Source organism: Schistocerca piceifrons, chromosome 6 (genome assembly GCF_021461385.2).
Source record: "Schistocerca piceifrons isolate TAMUIC-IGC-003096 chromosome 6, iqSchPice1.1, whole genome shotgun sequence".
NCBI classification, from domain to species: domain Eukaryota; kingdom Metazoa; phylum Arthropoda; class Insecta; order Orthoptera; family Acrididae; genus Schistocerca; species Schistocerca piceifrons.
Window position 1 is genome coordinate 587,399,641 of NC_060143.1, and position 22,895 is coordinate 587,422,535.

Here is a 22,895-nt window from a genome sequence, read left to right on the forward strand (position 1 = left end):
GGGTAAGTTTTGCTGCACCAAGACTATGTGCACTTCTATCATCCTTGACATATCTACCAACTTGATAGAATGAGATTTTCATTCTGCAGCAGAGTGTGTGCTGATATGAAACTTCCTGGCAGATTAAAACTGTGTGATGGACCGAGACTCAAATGTGGGACCTTTGCCTTTTGCGGGCAAATGCTCTACCAACAGAGCTACCCAAGCATGACTCACGGCCCATTCTCACAGCTTCAATTCTGCCAGTACCTCATCACCTACCTTCCAAACTTCACAAAGCTCTTCCAACTTGTTTGTCACTATTACCAATCTGTGCATCCAATCACTGTAAATTTCATCCTTGTTATATCTCTGCACAAACCCATTCTACTTGTACATAAATTTGGCAACATTTTTCGAGTACTGTAAGCATTTCACATGCCTCTTTTTTAGAATATGCCATACATGAACTGTTACCATAAACCCATACCACAGAAAACTTGACAATATACTACAGAAACACCTCTTGTTAGAAACAGGTAATGGAACTAACAGCCAAGAACCACAAGTAGTATCTTGTTCCAGCAGTCCACACCTGTTCCAAGTGAGAGATGCTGCATTGCCAGGAAGAGAATTTTGATGACAGCAAAAAACAAAGAAACTTCTTAGATGAAAGTGTTCTGGTCTGTGACCTCTTTGCACAAGTACTAATTTTTCCCATATTCCCATTTAGAATGCTGAAATTGAGTTTCTTTTCTCAATTGTCCAGCATCTTTCAAGGAAGATAAGGTTTATAATTCTGTTAACTGTTAGACTTTTCACACCAGTGAATGGAAGGGGCAGAAATGAAACTCACCATTGTCCCAGGCAGCCTCCTTGGTGTGCAGAAGGGCTGCTAGTCCAATGTTGTCTTTTGGCATGACACGGTTCAGCATGTTGTCTGAGCCCTCCGCATTGGCCATTGCCAGCTGCGTGAATTCCACCAAGTGCTCCTTTATCAAGGTAAATCTGAAAGAAGTCAGTAACATATTTTAGTTTGCTTACACTTGGAATGGGAAAATGTGTGTGTAAATGCAAGGTCAGGTATTATGGCACATACATGTCAGATAACTATTCTCATCTGCATAAGTGTTACATCAAATTACAGTGTGGCATATAAAGACACCTGCCATCAATGAAGCCAAGTCACCTGCAAATAACTGTTACTCAACAGACCACCAGCACAATGGCCCACACTTAATCCAAATCAGGGGATCTAGCGACCACCCCAGTCATCCCACGCCACACCGGACAACGGCCATCAGGAACAGACCCGATTACTTTGTGTGTGTCATCTGTGCAAAATTTTGATGTACTGACTGACCTATTTATATTATAAAGAAGGAACAGTTCCTAATTTTCTGCAAAATTTTGCAGAACCTAGGAACTGTTTTTCCTTTTCAATATTATTATCATGTTCTGACAAGCACCAATGTAAAATTCAGTAAATGTCCTATTTATTATACTAACTTGTGCAACTCTCATACTGGATTCAGGTATCTGGGCTTCACTGTTCTAAAATGCCTCATTACAACTTTCAACCTCACAGCACTTCTGCATAGATGTCCATTTGAAATAAATACCCCCACGGTAATATACTCACAGGTATTATAATGGATGAAGGAAACACGGATTAACATAGTGTCGACGATACACAAATGCTTACCAAGAGGAGATAACACTGTCGACTTATGACTAATCATCCTGTCACATAGTTCTCCGAGATTTCAGAGAAAACTTCAAATATCGATGACATCCAGTATCAGGGACAAGTCTCAGTACTCGAGATGCGAAAATAATATGTGATTTTTGTGTAAGGACAGTCTGACAAGTTTCTGTAAAAAAGCAAGAAATTTTGCTGAGCGATGTGCTAGATGAAGGGAATTGACTAGATCAGGTTGTACCATGACACTAAACTGCAGTAATTGGGCCATGGCAAGTGCAGCAGTCAGAAAACACTTTGCTAGGCTCGGACTGCATGTCACTCAGTCTACATCCCCAGGCTTGCCCTGGCACCTAGGACTGCAGCACACTGGTTGTGCTGTGCATAACTAGTGCCTCCAGAAAATTACTTCGTGAGAGAATAAAAATTATTTTTAGAAATGGTTATGTGCCTGTTCCACTAGTCACAAATGCAATTGATCTGTAAAAGTCTGCATTCGTGTACAGTTGATGTTTGAAGATGAACAAATCTACAGACTGCACAAGTACAAGTTGCTGGAGAAACAGTCACAAGTGTCACAAAAGGGAGGCATTGTTCAGCTAACAAGCTAAGCATTTACTTGGAATGATATATATATTAACACATGCAGTATCACATATTCCCCAAAAGAGACACTGCAGTGTCTCTGTGGGTTCAATTGTGGATTTCCAATGAAGTGACTGAAACAAAGCAGCCAGGAACAGCACACACACCTGACAAGGGCAACACACGGACACAGTACATCATACTCAGTGTATCCATGCTGCCGTAGTCCCACATTAAAAGCCACAGTGATCACATTATACCATTGCCACAAGCTGTTCCATTCCACTGTGTTCTAACCAATTCACTGAAACTCTCATTTGCACCTCAATAGTGAGTAAAGGAGGAACATACGACAACACACCAACTTGTATGCTTCGAAATATGACACTACGTGCTGCTGCTTATGTTAAGACATATATTAACTTTCTGTTGTAAGTGTTCGCAGCAGTTGTTTAAAAGATGTCATTTTCAAAGAAGAAAATGTCTAGAGACATACATGAATAGTGACATCATCTGGTACGAGGTATCATTTCTTCAGCATCTGACACTGCTGTAATCTTTACATTTGATGACCATCAAACATCAACTGCAGGACAGTGCAGTGTGTTACAGCTAAATTACTTGATGATCATTTAGGTAATGGGTTGTACAATAAGCATATTTCTGTATTTTACAGTCGTTTCTAACATGCTTCAGCCATTCAAACTGAGAGGACTCCTGTACCGAGCTGAGCCGTGCCGGGCGAAATGTCTGTAGGCTCGATCTCACTGTCAAGGGATTGGGCTGCGAGGCAACGAGCACTTCGCCACTCCAGCTGACACCCTGCCCAGCCGTTTGCATGCCAGTGTATAGCAAGGTAATAGCTGCAGCTAGCAGGTAGCACACGTTAGGTACTCACTTGGCAGTGCGGTAGAAGATGGCGCAGCCGTCGACGAACTTGCGTTCGTTCTCTGTCATGGTCTTGGCACGCGACTTGGGTGAGAAGATGCCGTCGTAGCCATCCATCTTGAGTTGTGGCAGGAAGAAGCTGTAGAACTGGTTTGTCTCCACTTCCTGCAGGTAAGTATGCAGGAATCAATGACACACACATACATAACATACGGAAAATTCATCTTTTGTCTACCTAGAAACAGCAGGCAACCGAGATTGCGATTTGGATTGACGATGCCATTAGAGATGGAGGACGAGATTCAAATTGGGGAATGACAGGCGAGGTAATTGATGGTGTCCTTTTGAAGGAATCATTCCTGTATTTGCTCTCAAATTTAGGGAAATCGTGGAAAGCCTAAATTGAGATGGCCATATGGGAACTTGAACTGCTGTCCTCGTGAGTGTGAGTCCCACGCCTTATTACCACTTACCACTGTCTCAGCCAACTCACTCGGTGTTTGTCTTGCCGTGTCACACACTGTCCACTGTAGAGAATATTTCTCCTGGACATACTTTATTTCATCTCATACGAAGAACACTGTCACAGACATATTCGAATTATTTGTTCACACGCAGAAGACATCTGGCCTGGATATACAAATGGTGGGTAATGAGACCTTAGAATAATGACCCTCACTAACTGGAAGGCTTTCAGCATGTGAGATACAAGTTTTGTCAGAACATAAACTGTCACAAGTGAGTTCGTGCCATGTGTGCATAATGCCTACTGTTCACCAGCACAGCCACAGAAGGGCAGCCAGCCAGGAGGACACATTCCGAGTTCCTTACATCAGCTCTGGCTAACTGGAGCTGTGACCGAGTTCAACCACCACAGTCAAAATCAACACTGTCGCACTTTTTGAAATACATCTACAACTACTTCACCCAGTTGATACCATGAAAATCCATAGTTCTGTGCATGTTCAGTTGTGAGCTGCAATATTTGTCATTATGAAAAGCCAAGAGTACATTCCGACACAGTGTGAAGGCTTGCAATGATACTATACAAAGAAAATGAACTGGCTCAACATTTTTTGTCCATTCTCACCATCACATTCCCTTAAGAAAGATGATATTGCTGCAACAAAAAAATTTTGCAGATACAGCAAAGCTGAGAAATAACAAAATGACTGTTATGGCTCAGAAGGCTCTGACAGCCATAACTACTGAGGTAAACAGACAAGAAGCACGTTACAATGCCCACCAAGATGACAGGAGAACACTCGTAGATACACTTACCCCAGGCAGACAAAGGGAACATTGCATAAAATGGAGGAAGAAGAATTCATAAGGAAAACATTGGATTTATTCACTGAGAACATTACTGAAATACAAAAAGATCCCCCAAAAGTATTTCAGACAAAGCTCAAATCACAGCTGAAGAATAAACATTGCTTGCTAACTTACTGTAAGAGAAAGTATAGCAATATTATGATTTCTCAGGCATCAAAGACAAAATCACCACCAAAAATACACAAAGGAGATTGCGTCACTAGATCCACTGTGGACCCAGGAAGCAAATAATAGCCAAGACATATATGAGTAAAAACAGATGAAACAAATCAGTAAAAAATAGTCAGCAGCTAACTGGGGAAATTAAAGACATCAACACTGCCATTACATCCAGTTAATATTGTGTGACATTACAAACCTAAACACAACATACCCATCCCAGTATCATTCAAAGTCATTAGGTCAAATCTTCTAAAACATAAAAAGCTCTCATTGTCATAAACTGTTGAATTCAGGGACCTGCTTGAACTAGTACTGTAAACAACTATTTCACATTTAATAATAAAATTTACATACCATATAAAGGTCAAGCAATAGGTTCAAATATAGTAGGTGCAATTATCAGTAAATGTAACTACTAATATTCCTCAGACCACATAAACAATTAAGTAATAAACACTAGTATATCAGACTAGGCAAATTCTTGAAAGATCAGGAATAAACATTAACTGTGAAAAAATTCTGCTAGAATCTACATAGCTAAAACCAGAAAATTTGCATAAATTACAAACATTACTAAAGATAGAAGATGGGAAGGAAACACACTCCATAGATTATGTTGAGGAAAGATGGGAATATTTTTGCTCAACACTAAGTTATTACATAAATATTGCTTGTCCCATTGTATCCAGAAGTTTAAATATGGGAGTTACTAGGAAATGGATCACCTTAGATATTATAAAACCAAAGGAGGATCTAAAACTAGCACTAAAATTGTTGGATAAACACAACTACGACTAACATTGGCACATATAACAAGAAGGAGAGAGTCTATAGTACAGTTATAAGAGAAACTAACTCCAGATTTTACCAGAAACAAATTTCAACTTCTAAAAACATTTCCAAGACTGTATGGTCACACATAAATGTGTATAGCAAAGGGTCTGTTAGGGAAGATAGCAGTAATATAATTTTAGAGAAAGATGTAGGGATCCAAATTATGTCAGCAATATTTTTATGTTGAAGTTGCAGAAACACTTTTTAACAACAGGTCTCAAAAGCCAAGTAATATGTATAACATATCCAATACTGCAGATTGTATTTTTCTGACAAGTGAAACAGAGGTAGCACGTGAAAGCAAATAGTACAGGGTGCGGCAGAACTGACTGTTTCTATCGATTACCACTGGGGCTGTGGTGGGGGTAGGCAGTTGCACATGGTCTGCCTTTGTTCAGTTGTTGACCCCATTTCTGGACCGGTGCACATCGTGGTTTTGCCTTTCGTGCTTATTATGAAAACAACAGATCTGTGATCGCAACACAATGAGCTTTTCAGCAACAGTTCAACATTCCACACAACAATGCCATTCCTAATGCAAACACAATTCGGTCCTGGATTCGGCAGATGGAGGAAACTGGTAGCACACTAAGAATAGATACACATGGCCGCCAATGCAGGTCCTTCAGAATGTCAGAAAATGTGGAGCGGGTGTTGTAAACACAAATGGAAAAGTAATGTAATGTCTTACGTAATAAGAATGATCCTGCTGCTGATTGCCCTTTTTTGTTTGTTTCAGGGGCCTTGAAACACATGCTGCTCTAAAGAGTGGCTTCCAGAGTGTAAGATGGGGGAAATTATTCAGTGCATAGTTTACACTACTGAAGTGTGATAGCAAAAGCATAATATTGTGTAAATGTGAAAATGAGCATGTAATTATCGTGCTGTCACGAAAGTTTTAATATCCTTGTTTCCATCTCTTTTAGATTATGTAATGTACTTTCTCTCTTTTTTTTTTTTTTTCTTTTTTGGGGCGGGGGCGGGGGGGGGGGGGACATCATAGAGTCATAATTTACTTTCGTTAATTTTGTGTGTGTGTGTGTGTGTGTGTGTGTGTGTGTACAGCTCACCTTGCCACCCTACAACACACAAAATATGATGCCTACAGAGCACTAGTTAACAGAGTCATTAACATACCAGCAGATAAATATGTGAAGCACGAAAACTCAGCACGATAAAATAAATAGTTGCAGAAAATGGCAAACATGACACACTTATTGGCATCACACAGAAAAGAATAATGGTAGTGATGATGATGATGATGTTGATGATGATGATAATAATAATAATAATCATAATAATCATAATAATAATAATAAAGCAACAGCTACACATAAAATGACAAAGAAATCCACTGTCTACATTCACAGAGCCAAAAAATCACGCATCTAAATGATGCTCATCATCTTTTACGATAGTCAAGTCATTATCCACAAGGAATTTCTACTTGTGGGAACGACACTGAACGCTGCATGGTACGTTGAAATTTTGACCCGTTTCATGGAACGTCTATGCAGGATATGAACCAAGTATACACAACAAGGTTCCTGGTTTTTTGTTCACAACAACGCTCACCCACACACAGCCAGTATCTTCAAACAGTTCCTGGGAAAAAAAGGGGTTGGTGCAACTTGAACATGCACCATACTCGCCGGATCACAATCCTCTAGATCTCTTCCTATTCCCATTACTCAAACTCGCTTTGAAAGGAAAGATATTTGATGATATTCCTGACGTCCAACGAAATGTGATGCGGCTTTTGAACACCATCCCAAAGGAAGACTTTGTGCAAAGTTTACAGGACATGTAACACAGAGCTCAGCAGTGCATAGTTATGGGATGTGACTATTTCGAAGGACAGTAAGGAAACTGTAGTTCATAGTTCATCCACATTAATGTTACGGGACTATTCACTGAATTTTATTGTCAGAGGCTGTATATTAACAATTAAGAGTCTCTGGAATGATGTAAACATCTGAATGTGATAGTGTTAAGTGAAAATGCATTTGTTACAGTGCTGTGTGTGCCAGATAAATAAATTTCCAGCAACAATGTAAATAACAGTACTAATGATTTAATTGCGCAACTCACTTAAGGTACACACTAAAATAAATGTATCTTTGTGTACGGGGTAATGTTTCATTACATAACCTGACTGGCAGACCTAGCAAATGAACCTCATCAAACTTCAGATTAATGTACATGTAACTCAATGTTGTCGAAATGTCTCATGACACTAAATGTTAGTAAAAATGAATTGACACAGTAGAAATTATTTCATAAATTCATTCCAATGTAACTCATGAGAAAGGGGCTAAGTGACTATTCTTCCACTTCCAAAATAAGTGAGGTCACAGGTCAAGAAATGGAATAAGTTTCCAAACAGGTACATTTGTTAGAACAATATCTTTTGTATATACTGGTACTGTGAATTGAACAGCTGCTATGGAACCGCATATACAAAAAGCTACTGATGAATTACCTTATGAGATACTGGGTAACGGGCACAAGCAGCTAAGCACCTTCAAGCAAATCGTTACAACACTTGAAAATAAGGAAATTTTGCTTATACATTTCAGGCCCACAGCCTAACAGTGTCCAAATAATCATAGTCAGTGATTTTAATCCAGTGTGGGTTTCCTGAGCCTAACTTATCAGAGCTATAGGACCAGCGTTCAGATCACAATCGACCACTGTCTCATTTTTCCTGGACTCCATGCTGTGTCTTCAAGTCGGAAATGTCGGTGGTGATAAAGAGTGGTTGGATCTTGACCCTCCCTTCACTGGATGGAATGTGTGTATGCCATGCCCCAGGTGTCTATGCGTAGTGTGGGTACCATAACATCCCCGTATTCACGAAGTCAGGTGCAGGAAGCTACCTAAAAACCCCAACAACGGTGGCTAGCACACCACTCCTCATCGTTTAACTGCCACATGGACCTGACTGAGGGTAGATGAGCCTCCCTGAGTCCTGAAATTGGTGTGTTAACACACGAAACTCTCCAGGTGAGACACAATCAACAGCAGTGTGTCATCAAATTGAAAGTCTTGCCATACTTTTCACTCTTTGGAAACAAAATGAAAGACGTCGGAAAATTCATATAGTCTTATTGTAAACAAAATAAATTTTATCACAAGAAAGGGAAGGAAGTATTCAGCATGCATTTGTGGAAACTTTGGTGAAAAGTGTTTGTCAGTAGCTCATTAGCCCCTCCTCCCCTTTTTTAAAGTGATGTGATGGTGAGAACAGACAAAAAGTGTTGAGCCAGTGCATTTTCCTTTCACAGTGTCCTTGCAAGCCTTCACACTGCGTCAGAGAGTAGTCAGCAACACAGAAACAGGAAGACTAGAGAATTCATCTGCACCGAACAAAATAGTTGAAAGCCATTTTGCTGCATGTACCTATTTCTCCTGTAATATGCCATAGGCTGATGAAAAAAATTTTCTCAGCTATTCATCATATCAAATTTAGCAGCTCACTACTGAACATGCACAAAGCTATGAATTTTGATGATATCAGCTGGATGAAGTAGTTGTCGACGTGTTTCGAAAAGCGTGTGACAGTGTTGCAGTTTTATAATGAAGATCTGAAATTGGCTGAAGGAATAAACATCGAAGGACTGTAAAGCGTGTACACAGTAAAATTTATTTTATTTAAAATAATAATATAAAATAATTTGGTATCAGTTTTCATTCTGTTTTGAAAGAGAAAAAAGTATCACAAGAAGGGTGATTTGAACTCATGCTCATGGATTTTGATTGTGCTGGTTGGACTTTGTCCCCACTCCAGTTAGCCAGAGCTTACGTCAGAACATCTGGAGCTGACTGAAATCATTAGTTCTTGTATATTTGGGAAACTAGTAAGTTCTGAGCATCATATGTATAAATTGCCATTTCCTTATTTTTAAGTGTTTTAATGATACTGTCTGGTCCAAAACAAATCCTGCACCATGATATCCGACCTTGAATTTTTTTCTAAAAATGAAAGCACAGTGAGCTAAACTGTTTGACAACAGTTAATTAGTGGTTCCTAGTAAGATTTACAAGTCTGTGAAAATGTAATCCAGTTAAGAAGCAAGCGGTTTGCCGAATCGTTGCTCAACCAATTCTCGAGCATCGACTGTAAGTGTGGGGCAGGACCATTAGCCCTGAGCATCAATCGTCAGTCTGGGAGCCTTACTCGGCTCAACTAATGGCATGGTTGGAGCAGGGGTGATGGTCAGTTCTGCCAACGCAACGCTGTTGTATTAACAAGTGTGGAGTTTGAATGAAGTGCCAACTCATTCCAACTTGTTTGCAAGGTCACTACTACTTTGGCTGTTCTGTTCTGAACTGAAGCTATCCACCCCCTGCAACAGTGTCGCGTCCAAGCAACAGGCTGCAGCACACTGCAGAATGCCAGGTGAGGCACTCGCGTTCCATGTGAGACTCACTGTCTGCTTCCAGAATGAATCCTATCATTTTTAAAACTATGTGACTGTGCGCTGGACGGGGACTCAAAATGGGGAATTCACCTTCCGCTGTTAGCATTGTTACTGCTCCAACCATCCAAATTTTCAACACCTAGTAGTTCAAATGGCTCTAAGCACTATGGGACACACCTTGCAGCACTACAGCTGCTGGACGAAACTATAATGGGGACAAATGTCTTCACCACAGCACAGATTCCCTGCAGAATAAGAAACTTTCGCCTGGGCTGGGGAAAAGGAATTTTTCTGCAGCTTTGTTCCTTCCCACAAGGTATGCATGAGAACTTCTGTCAAGTTTCGAAGGTGTGAGTGGTACTACAAGAACTGTAGCCAAAAGAGTGGGTTGTGGCCTTTTTTTTCCTTTCCACAACGTACCATAACATTACGTTGCAATTTTTGGAGTTTTGCTCTTTAATTTCTCTACTTTATATCTAAAATGAGTTCAAGTTACATATCAACATAACACAGAGAGACTGTTTGGCATAAAAAGTTAAAACTAATTTATGTTATTTAATAAAACTTATATTATCGCAGATACAAGAATGTACATTGCTACTGTCACTTTTTTCTTTTCTTTTTTAACCTCCTTATCTATTTAATGAAAACAGTATTACAGATGTGTTGATAACGGTTGAGCTTTGTATCAATACCATCTAAGCACCTGGCATTGCCCAGTCTTCAACTAGTCTGCATCCTTCTCGTCCCTTCACTGTCCATCTCTTCCTCAGCCAAGTCTCTGTCTACCTATGCCTGCCCTGTCTGTCCATCTCCTACTGCTCTCTATCGCTGTCCCTTTACTCCTCCCCACTCGCTCTGTATCTCCCCCTTTCCTCTCCATGTTATCACCCCCACCCTAATGGACACTGCTGGTTCTCACCCCTCCCATCCCCTGTGTTTCTTTCAGGCAGTAAGAGACATGTGTATTGAGTTTGGTTGAAACCAATACAGGGTTTTGGGAGAAGATATTTTTAACCCGCGAGTTTGCCCACACATGCACATGTTACACGTATAACGAATGTTCGGAAAGTATCTGGTTTTGTTCTGTATTGCCAAAACCAACAGTGGTATTGAGTCTATGTTTTAAGGCATACGAAGTGGGCATGTCTGACTTTTTTCACCGGTGTGAGAGCACCAGTCACTGGCCAGCCACTGCAAATGAACACGCGTAAATGATAGTCATCGGAATTTGTGTCGTGGGCAAACTGACAGAATAAGTGCAACAACGTTATTGCCTCAAATTTTGTTTTAAGCTTGGTGATTCTCAAGTTGAAACAATCACCAAGATTCAACGAGTGTCTGAGGATGAAGCAATGGAGACTACATGGATAAGTACAACCACTTCAAAGATGGCCCCTCATCAGCAAATAATGAAACACATTCAGGTAGGCTCTCAAATCTGCAAATGAATTTGTTCTTAATCACCTAAGGACCGCAGTGATTCAGGATAGATGAATCACGATCCAAGAACTTGCACACGAGATTAAAATTAGTATTGGATCGATTCATTCTACTTTAACAGAACATTTTAACCTGACCAGGGTCTCAGCAAAATTTATGCCCTAACTGCTAACAAGTGAACAGATGCACCGCCATTCTGAGATCACACAGGACATGTTGGATACTGCAAACAGTAATCCCAAGTTTCTTAGCACAGTGATCACTGGTGACGAATCCTGGGTTTATAGACTTGGCCCATATACAAAGTTCCAGTCATCACAATGGAAGTATCCGGCATCTTCAAGACCCTAAAAAAGCGATGCATGTCCGCAGCTATGTAACAGTCATTCTGACCCTGTTTTTTGACTCCAATGACGTGATCCACGACGATACGCCCGGAAGGTACTAACTTCAGTAACGATTACTGCTAACAGCTTCTGCATCATGTTTGTGAAGCAGTAAGACGTAAACGGCACAGCTTGTCGGCAGCGGATAGTTGGCACCTTCACCACGATAACGCACTCTCTCATCGTTCTCAATTAATTCAGAGTTTTTTGGCCAGACACAAGGCAGCTGTGGTTTGTCACCCTCCTATTCCCCTAACCTACCACCAAGTGACTTCTGGTTTTTCCCTAAACTGAAAAAGACTGAAATGGATCAGATTTCAGATCCGAATTCGACAGAGCACCTGCGCACCATACATAAAGAGGCTTTCCAGCGATGCTTCTTCCTGCAGTGGCAGCAAAAATGGTTCAAATGGCTCTGAGCACTATGGAACTTAACTTCTGAGTCACCAGTCCCCTAGAACTTAGAACTACTTAAACCTAATAACCTAAGCACGTCACACACATCCGTGCCCGAGGCAGGATTCGAACCCGCGATCGTAGCGGTCGCGCGGTTCCAGACTGTAGGGCCTAGAACCATTCGGCCGGCCAGTGAGAGCAATGTTGGAGGAGATGTGTAGAAGCTGAAGGGGACTACTTTGAAGGTGACTAGTGTCAAACAGTTGTATCTGAAGAACGATAGATTTTATTTTTAAAAGTTGGATATTTTTAGCACAGCCTTCATACTTAACCGCTATATCTGTCGAATTTCCCCCAGGAGTTTCGTTTCTATGCAGCTCAATGTTTATGATGTAATATTTCGTGAACTGTGTGGTGTACAACGATTTATTTTTTGCAAGTACATTCTCTGGTACATGTGAATACTGTCTGTAAAATGTGCTGCAAATAGAAATAGTAATTAAGAAGTAATAAAATGAAACATCGTGCCGGATACGGCAGTTTTACTGCACGGGCAGCGAAAATGCAGGAATATGTTCACCTTTTGTGGGAGGTGTCAGAAATGCGTCGTAGAGGTTCGAAACCACGTGTGAAGTCGGTCGGAAGGAGGCTATTTGCGTAGTGTGAGGTTTGCTTGCGACCCCCACCCCTTCGAGTAGCAGGTGGTTCTTAACCACTGAACAATTCTTTCCAGACAGTAACCGGTATGTGTACCACATTTGACTGAAATCGATCCAGTGGTTTAGGAGATGTAACACATACATACGTACGTACGTACACACACACACACACTTTTGTAATATATATGTATTTATGCAACGGTGTAACTCATTGTAATTCAACAGAATAAAACACTTTTTGTGAATAAAAAGTAGGTCAAGTTAATACGAGTACTGACCGCGAAAGGTAAGGTACTGTCCAGTACAAAGTTTTAATCTGCAGGTAAATTTTACCTGGGATATTGGGTACACACAGGCTTCGAATTCGATGCGGCCACGGCGACTAATACTGTATTTTGTGTTCCATATAATTACATCAATGAAACGCCACAGCCTTATGTTGCTTCCCTCCCGCCCCTTCCATTCCGTCCGCTTGTCGTCGCTGCGTCTACACGGAGCTCCCTCCACAAATGACTTCGGCCACTAACTTACCGCGGGACAGACAGACAGACGTATCCACAGCGACTCTCTGTAGCTACCACTGCCAGTCTCATCTGAGAAGACAACAGGCCGACAATGGACTCACAAATTACGCAGCGCGGGCTGACGAGGAAGTGATGCATTATTCACGCTCAACTGCGCAGCGCGAGTAAGGGTCGGAAACCAGTAAGCAAGTAAACGGCGTGGGCGCACAATCCCGTCCCGCGCTGGAAAGGGAGATGGGGTGGGCGAAAACTCGCGACAGGGCAGTGGGGCGGGGTGTGGAGGAGCTCCGTTGCCCGCGGTGACGTATTTCAACGAGCGAGCGCGTCACTACGACCTTGCGGCTAGGCAGTTGGGAGCCGCCATTCTCGGGAACACCGCGTGGCGCACAGCTGGCAGAGTCGTCCCGTGTACTGCTCGCTAAGCAGAGGTCTGCTAAGGTCGGAATATCCGCTCGGGTGGGGGCTCCTATCCGCAGAGTAGTTATTACCGCAAGTATCCTAATAATATTAGTTCGTGACTAAAAGTTAACAGTGTCAGTATTAGTCTACCATTTTCATCTATTAGTGTTACACACGATCGACGAACACGACTGCACGAAGCAGCACCATATGTCGGTTGTGAGAGAGCTGAAAACGTACTCTGAAGACATTCTCGGAATGTTCTTCGTGTCCAATTTCTGCAGAACTCGTTTATCTTGTGGCTACTTTACATGCACCTATTGACAGTGTGCTGCCGAGAACTCGTCTACCGTATGCATCTAAAGGATGATATCGCTCACTGCTGGCTGCCAGTGACACTCGAGTTACTGCAATCCTTACTCAGTTAACGCAGTGTAACGAAGCAAGTGACACAGTTAGCTTCCTCTGCGCGCTGTTATAGTTTAATTCTCAAATTAATAGTAGCATGACGCGTGCGCGCTGTGTACGGACGCAGGAGCCGGTCACAGTTCGCAAACAGGTGAAGACGGAATTGGCCGCGGTCAGCCGCCAGCACGACTGCTGCCACGGGGAGTAGCGGGAGACGGAGAATGCGCGCTCACTGCAGGGTCACTCGAGACGCACAGTGAATGCGGCGACTCGCCGTCCAGCCTCAGCCGATCACGACCACCCTGCCAGTGGACAGGTGGCGGCCCCCTACATCCTTCTCCATCTGCTTAGTGTATTCGTCTCTTGGTCTCCGCGCTGCCCTCCAATACCACACTGGTGATCCCTTGATGCCTCACAACGTCTCCTACCAACCGATCCCTTCATCTAGACACGTTGTACCGCAGTTTTCTCTTCTCCCCAATTCTATTCAGTACCTTTTCATTCGTTATGTGATCTACCCATCTAATCTTCAGCATTCTTCTGTAGCACCACATTTCGAAAGCTTCTATTCTCTTCTTGTCCAAACTATTTATCGTCCACGTTTCACTTCCATACATGGCTACACTCCATACAAATACTTTCAGAAACGACTTCCTGACTCTTAAATCTATACTAGATGTTAACAAATTTCACTTCATCAGAAATGCTTTCTTTGCCATTGCCAGTCTACATTTTATATCCTCTCTACTTCGACCATCATCAGTTATTTTGGTGCCCAAATAGCAAAACTCCTTTACTACTTTAAGTGTCTCATTTCCTAATCTAATTCCCTCAGCATCACCCGACTTAATTCGACTACATTCCATTATCCTCGTTTTGCTTTTGTTGATGTTCATATTATATCCTCCTTTCAAGACACTGTCCATTGCGTTCAACAGTTCTTCCAGGTCCTTTGCTGTCTCTGACAGAATTACAATGCAATCGGCAAACTCAAAGTTTTTATTTCTTCCCCATGGACTTTAATTCCTACTCCAAATTTTTCTTTTGTTTCCTTTACTGCCTGCTCAGTATATGTATTGAATAGCATCGGGGATAAGCTACAACTCTGTCTCATCCCTTCCCAACCACTGCTTGCCTTTCATGCCCCTCGACTCTTATAACTGCCATCTGATTTCCGTAGAAATTGTAAATAGCCTTTCACTCCCTGTATTTTACCCCCGCTACCTTCAGAATTTAAAAGAGATTATTCCAGTCAACATTGTCAAAAGCTTTCCCTAACTCTACAAATGCTAGAAATGTAGGTTTACCTTTCCTTAATCTTTCTTCTAAGATAAGTCGTAATTTCAGTATTGCCTCACGTGTTCCAACATTTCTACGGAATCCAAACTGATCTTCCCCGAGGTCGGCTTCTACCCGTTTTTCCATTCGTCTGTAAAGAACTTGCGCTAGTATTTTGCAGCTGTGACTTATTAAACTGACAGTTCGGTAATTTTCACATCTGTCAAAACCTGCTTTCTTTGGGATTGGATTTACTATATTCATCTTGAACTCTGAGGGTATTTCGCCTGTCTCATACATCTTGCTCACTGCATACTATAGTTTTGTCAGGACTGGCTCTCCCAAGGCTATCAGTAGTTCTAATGGAATGTTGTCTACTCCCGGGGCCTTGTTTCGACTTAGGTCTTTCAGTGCTCTGTCAAATTTTTCACGAAGTATTACATCTCCCATTTCATCTTCACCTACGTCCTTCTCCATTTCCATAATATTGCCCTCCAGTACGTCGCCCTTGTATAGACCCTCTATATACTCCTTCCACCTTTCTGCTTTCCCTTCTTTGCTTAGAACTGGGTTGCCATCTGAGCTCTTGATATTCATGCAAGCGGTTCTCTATTCTCCAGGGGCCTCTCTAATTTTCTTGTAGGTAGTATCTATCTTACCCCTAGTCATATATTCCTCTACATCCTTACATTTGTCCTCTAGCCATCACTGCTTAGCCATTTTGCACTTCCTGTCGATCTCATTTTTGAAACGTTTGCATTACTTCTTGTCTGCTTCATTTACTGCTACACCACGACAGAAGTCAATGGGGGGGTATATGGTTCCCAAATTTCCTACGTGGCACAATGGAGGGAAATCCTGATGTAAAAAGATGGATGCGCGAAGCATACGACGACCTCTACAGTCATGCATTAGCGCAGGTTTTTCAAACGGTGCGTCGCGGCTTTGCAGAGAAGCCGCCGCGGTGGTTGCACATAAACAGTTGTTCGGTTCATTTGCTTTCTGAGCAGAGGAAAAACGTGTGCGCTAGTAGTGATATCTAACGGCCAGTCGAGTTGTACTGTGTGGTTCATTTGGTTTTATTCAATAAGTCATTATGGAAGTTAGTTTTTGTCAAATGTAGATCGTTATTAATTGTGATTTGCATTCTGTGATTTGTGTTTATCTGTCGTCACAGACAAAGTTTTAAGTGTTATGTATAAACCGTCATATTTCATATGTATCACGCACTTCTAAAGAAACGAGTAGGCGAAAATGTAGTTAACATGAGCAGATACTCGAATTTCAGGTTTAGTTAGATTGCTGTGGGAAATAATGAACGACCACAATGTGTCATTTCTTTCACATTCCTAGCTTCCTAATTAAATGTAACGACATTTGGAGTCAAATCACGACAATTCGATAAACCAAACCACGAGAATCATTTCCCCACAAGTTAAAAACAATGACAGAACAAAATTCTTTCACTAAACAAGTTACGCTTCCAACAAATAATTTTCTTTCATCTTACAAACATACAGAGCAACGAATCTCAGACCATAGAGGGGGAAGACCTTATTTCACCAGCTGCTCTGGACATAGTATCTATTATGATAAGCGAGTCAGCTGCCAAGTCACTAGCAAGTGTGCCTTTATCAGAGAAGTCTACTACAGTCGTCAAATACTCTATAAATCTGACGACATTAATAGTGAGTTGACCGAAAAACTCAAAGATAATGATGATTTCAGTGTTAAGTTGGGTGAAGCTACAGATAACCATAACGATGCGCTTGTAATTTGTTACATGTAGTTTATATATGACAATAACACTCGAGAAGGTGATCTTTATCCGCAGTGAAAGAACCCTTGTAACAAAAGCAGTAGACCTGTTTGAAACGCTGCACTATCTTCTGGAAAAAAACGACATCAATTGGGTACACACATGGACGTCGCGGTGTTAAGCCCGATACGTACTGGACACACTGTTTTTCAGAAGAGGCATTGACCTCAAAAAGCACGACCCCTCCCATCATTAGGTTTTTCAGTCATTAAAAGCTGGCCACTTAATTTGAGATTTTCAAACAATTGGGGACTGCGCGCAATCCTTATTCCATGACAATTAACTTTCGCTGGTTTCCACGTGGGAATGTCTTGAAAAGGGTGTATGAACTCAGGAATGAACTTTTACTTTGTTCAAGAAAAACATTTTAATTCCGAGAAGTTCGTAGACAGTGAGCTTTTTTGCAAGTTGGCGTATCTTTGTGATATCTCTGATAATTTCAAATCATTGAATGTGTCCCTTCACGGTAAGGAGGACCCTTTCTGCAACTGTCAGACAAAACTTCATCCAGCAAAGAAAACAATTATTGTGGAAGAAGTAGTTCGATAATAAAGATATACATTACGTTTTGCCCGCTCTTCACACAGTTTTACCAGACAATGACTACCTGCTATAAACGAAGGACAGAAGTCTATGCGAGGGGATAGTTTAACTGAATTCTGTAATTACTTTCTGAATTGCTGTCCAGAATAAGTTAAAGAACACAAATGGCTGAAAGTGTCTTTGAGTACATCAACACTTACCACTCAAGAACAGGAGCAAACTATATATAAGGCAATGTCCGACTAATGGACTCATCGCTCAGCCCAAACTGCTATGGACACAAACTTGAAACTTGTAGAGGATGTTGATCTTATACTGTAAGCGTCATTTAAGAAGGAATTTTTCGAAATTCCACGCCTAAGGCGGTGAAACAGGGGATGAAAGGTTTTTTGAAAATATGTCTCTATTCAGGAAATTTTGAAGCCAGACCTACGAAAATTGGTATTTGGTTTTTTGGCCAGAAATAAAGAAATATTTGTTTCAGCATTTCTGGAAATTTAACCGCTATGATGAAATAACGGATGATAATGTCTTTAAAAATAAATCATCATTAAAGAACTACAAAAGTATTTTCAAAGCAACATCTATGAAAACTGCTATTTGGCTTCTCAGTCGGAGATATATATATATCACTGTTTTTGGAAATTCGACCCGTAAGAGGGTGAAATTGGGGATGAAATGTTCTACGAAACATTTCATTGTGAAAACATTTTTAAAGCTAAATCTATGACATTTAGAATTTGGCTTCTCAGCTGTAAATAAAAAATACGTGTTTCACTGTTTTTGGAAATTTACCCCCCTGAGGATGAAAGAGGGGATGAAACTTTATATGGAAATATTTCATTCTACAAGTATTTTTAAGGTAAATTTACGAAAATTTGAATTTGGCTTCTCTGTTCGAAATAAAAAAACACGAATTTCACTGTTTATGGAAACTAAACCCCTAAGAGAGTGAAACAGGGCCAGAATGATTCACTGGTTCATCATCGCCCAACACAAACTGCGAAGGACAGAAACTTGAAATTTGAAGAGGGTGCGGATCTTATATAGCATAGGTCGTTTAACAACTAGGGATCGTTCGAAATACCATTCCTAACGGGTGTAATAGGGGATTCGTCGCCCAGTCTGGTGTGGCGACACAAGACAGCAAAAGGGAAGTTCAAGTTTGAAGTTTCACGTGTAAGAAATTGTTCATGCAGGAGTATCGTACAAACATACCGTCATCTGACCATCGCACAGAATCCTGTATGGAGGACATGGGAAATAGGCACCCCAGGTCCCAATGGAAACCAAATTCTTTTTTACAACGAGTACTCTACGGCATTGGCCCCTTTCTTCGCCCGCATTTATAGTAAATCTCTCAATCAGAACGTGAAATCGAAAAAAAAAGCACCGGTGACTCGAATATATAAGATGAGTAGAAAAACGAACTCGCAAAATTACAGACCAATATCCATAACATCCGTTTGCTGCAGAATTCTTGAACATATTCTCAGTTCCAATACAATAAATTTCCTTGTCTCCACAAATCAGCTTGAATTTAGAAAGCATCGCTTGTGCGGAACTCGGCTTGCCCTTTTCTCACACGATGTACCGTGAACAAAGGATGAAGGGCAACAGGCAGATTCCAAAGTCCAACATTCTCGGAAAGCGCTTGAGCATACAGCATAGGTTCCCTGATATTTGAGTAGCTCGAAGAACTCTTAAGTAATAGAACACAGTACGTTGTCCTCGACGGCGATTGTTCATCAGAGACAAGGGTAACGTGAGGAGTGCCCCAGGAAAGCACGGTAGGTCCTTTCTTGTCTTCTGTAGACACAGTAAACGATCGGATAGGCTGTTTGCTGACGGTACTGTGGTGTATGGGAAGGGTACAAGGTGACTTTAGCAGAATTTCTAGTTGGCGCGATGAATGGCAGTTTGCTCTACAGGTAGAAACGATGTAAGCGAAAGCGGATGAGTAGGAAAAGCAATGCCGTAACGAGCAGTAGTGTTATGATCGACTTGGTTTTACTAAAGAATTTTGGGAACGTGTGGTTGATCGGTCAAGGAAACCTCATATGGGGCGCTAGTGCGACTCATCCTTGGATACTGCTCAAGTGTTTGCGGTCCCTAGCAAGATTTGATAAAAGGAAGTCGTCGAAGGAAGTCAGAGGCGGGCTGCTATAACTGTTGGCGGTAGGTTCGCTCAACAGGCGACTATTAAAGAGATGATTTATTTTAATTTTTTAATTTTTGTGAACTCAAATGGGATTCCCTGGAGCGAAGACGACCATTTTGCGAAACATTATCGACAAACTACATAGAATGTAAGGATCACGAAGACACACAGGCAGTCGCTTTTCTTTCGCTCCACTTGCAAGTGGAACAGGAAAATAAATGACTAGCAGTCGTACAAGGCAGTCGCTTTTCTTTCGCTCCACTTGCGAGTGGAACAGGAAAATAAATGACTAGCAGTCGTACAAGGTACCCTCCGCCATGCACGATGTGGTGGCTTGCAGAGTGTGCACGTAGATGTGCTTCCGCGACCAGCTGAATTCGGCATCGAGTTCAAACTACCGAGAGTGCATTTATGTTATTAGCAACATTGATATCATTTTTGGTACAAACAAGGTGACTGCACACTGATACATAAAATCAAATTGATATTGATGACTGAACAGAAATTCGGCTATGTTTTTAATAGCGAGCAGAAAAATAGAGTGGGCTGCTTTATGTGTGTGTGTAAAAAAAAAAAAAAAAGTATTCTCATAGTCTACACAAATCCGGGCCTTGAAATTTGTTGAAACAAAAGTGTAAGGCTGCACAAAATGGCATAATAGGTTTTATTAACAGTAGCAGCGATGTCAAAATTCTCCAGGGTCACCCGAACATGAAGGTGCCAACAATATTCTCCTCAATGGTGTCAGTAAAAGGCTTTTTACCTTTAGAAATAGCTTGAGGATATTGTTTGGTGAAAACGATGCATTTCCTTTCTTACGTGGTGGCGAAGTACGATGCTCCGTTCCAAGTAACTGCTACATCATACGACTACCGGTTTCCAGAAACTGACACGAAATCACTAGTTTTCTGTGTGAAACTTTTTCTCTAGAGGTGACTTACGGGAATTATCCAGAATGTGACAGGCTAAGTGCTCACGATCGGGTTCTAGGTTCTTCGTCAAGGAATATAAATTAGGAGCTCCGACTTACGCAGGAGAAAATCAGTGCCAGGCGCTAGCCTACCGACAGCAGCTCCAGTGTACTTAACATCCCTGAATGCGCGCACAGGCTGCAGGTTTGCAGATGTGGATGAGATGTGTCTTATCCACGCACACCTCTACTGGGCGCAAGATTTGCGGCCAGAGGACGCAGAACTGGTAAGGATCTGGGATGAGCATCGACCGAGATTTTTCCGAACAAACCACAGTACAGGAACAAAGCTGAATATAGCGCAATCTGCACTGTTGACAAATTTATTCAAGATGGCGGCTTTCCCTGGGGGGGGGGGGGCGGGGAAATCTCCCCACCTCCTCTCTGTGGCGATAGATGGGGCAATGACGCACTGACGACGTCATCACATCTGCATCTGCTTCTGCTTCTGCCCCCTCCCTCACTTCCTCCCCCTTCCACATCTTGGGATTTCGCAGGTAAAAGACACAATCTGTGCTGAGCTGCTGGAGAGGCAGGATATATGGTACTGTCTTCATTTATTTATTTATTTTTAGGGTGTTATCCTGCTGCTGGATTGCCCTTCAGCTGCCTCCAAACTCCGCTACCAACTGCACCCACTTTTTCCGATCGTGTGTTGTGTGTTAGCCTCAAAGTTTGAAGACTGACTGCTCTAGTCCACAATACCACCACCACCACCACCACCACCACCACCACCACCACAGGGTGTTCGAACCTGTCCTACAGCCACACACACCCACATGCTGCTACTTCCTATTACTTACTGCCCCCACTTTTGCCAACCACATGTGTGCATATTTTCACCATGGTGTGCACCCTATCCGCGACTGAGACTGATATTTTGTGGGATATGGCCTCCTCGCGACAAAGTTTTACACAGCTCCATGGAAGTGACTTTGATCACTGGCCACCTGCTCCAATGGACCAGTGTGTGTGTATTTAATAGCATCATTAAAAATGCTCGATGTCAGCATGTTGACGGCATTTGTTTTCGATGTATCAGAAGAGGGAGACACGTAAAATCTCTCCAGGTGACGTTAGCAATGTTTTACTCTGTCTGACGTTACAAAGTAACTTGCTATTAACCTAAAAATGACAGTGTTTTTCTTTTCCCGAATGGTATCTCTACCACTCTCTGTACCGATATTTCCTGCATCTGAAATTCTTGTACAACCCGCATGCATGACAGTTTATTATGGAGACTTGCACAGAAACTAATTGTGAGTGCTGGGAGGCTACGAGAGTGCGCCGGCCTATGGGAGCCGGCCGGCTGCAGCAGGGGTCGCCAGCACTGGCACACGGATGAGCGATCACCCGCAGAGACTTCGGTATTCAATGGCCACTCGTCGCGGCGCCCACCCCCCTGGTGAGTGCACATCCTGGAGCTGCCTCTTCCCACCAGCACGTTGGTGGCCATTCTTCATCCAGAGAGTTGTACACGACACTCAAGTATATCACTGCTGTTCCACAGGTCGGGGTTTCCTAGAAATATGTTTGATTTCTACAGAGCTGAAATAGTATATCACAGTCAGTCCAACACTGACCAAAGCTGTGCAGCGCCAGCAGATGGACATCTTTGTGTACCACCAGTGAGAGGTCAGAACAGACCTGGGTAAGCGAAACCACTTCCTACGGGAGGATCCAGTTGCAGTCTGAAAATAGTATATAATTGTCAATCCAACACTGACCAAAGCAGAGCACTGGTAATGGATGGACCTCTTCGTGTATCATCAGTGACAGGTTAGAACAGGCCTGTAAAACCAGTATGCCTACCTACGCAGGAGGAGAGGAAGTGAGAAAGGGAGGTAAGATTGGTTCTAAGCTGCTTAGTCTGTATCCACACATCGAGGTAACCACATGTGCAGGAACCACCATTCTCTCCTGGCAAGATCTTTTGGGGTCAGTTTTTGCGGTAGTTGTGTTATTACAACGATTCTTCTCAATTCCCAGTGCATATGTTG

General features: G+C 42.1%; 1 protein-coding gene across 1 annotated transcript in view; it reads right to left on the minus strand.

The window, feature by feature from the left end:
• LOC124802433 (CCR4-NOT transcription complex subunit 6-like) overlaps positions 1–22,895 on the minus strand; it is a 129,788-nt gene that overhangs the window by 90,164 nt on the left and 16,729 nt on the right. The window contains exons 3-4 of the mRNA XM_047263211.1: positions 3,165–3,319; positions 836–987 (exon numbers count right to left, since the gene is read on the minus strand). Coding sequence (XP_047119167.1) covers positions 836–987; positions 3,165–3,319 — 307 coding nt within the window. The remainder of the gene's footprint in view (positions 1–835; positions 988–3,164; positions 3,320–22,895) is intronic.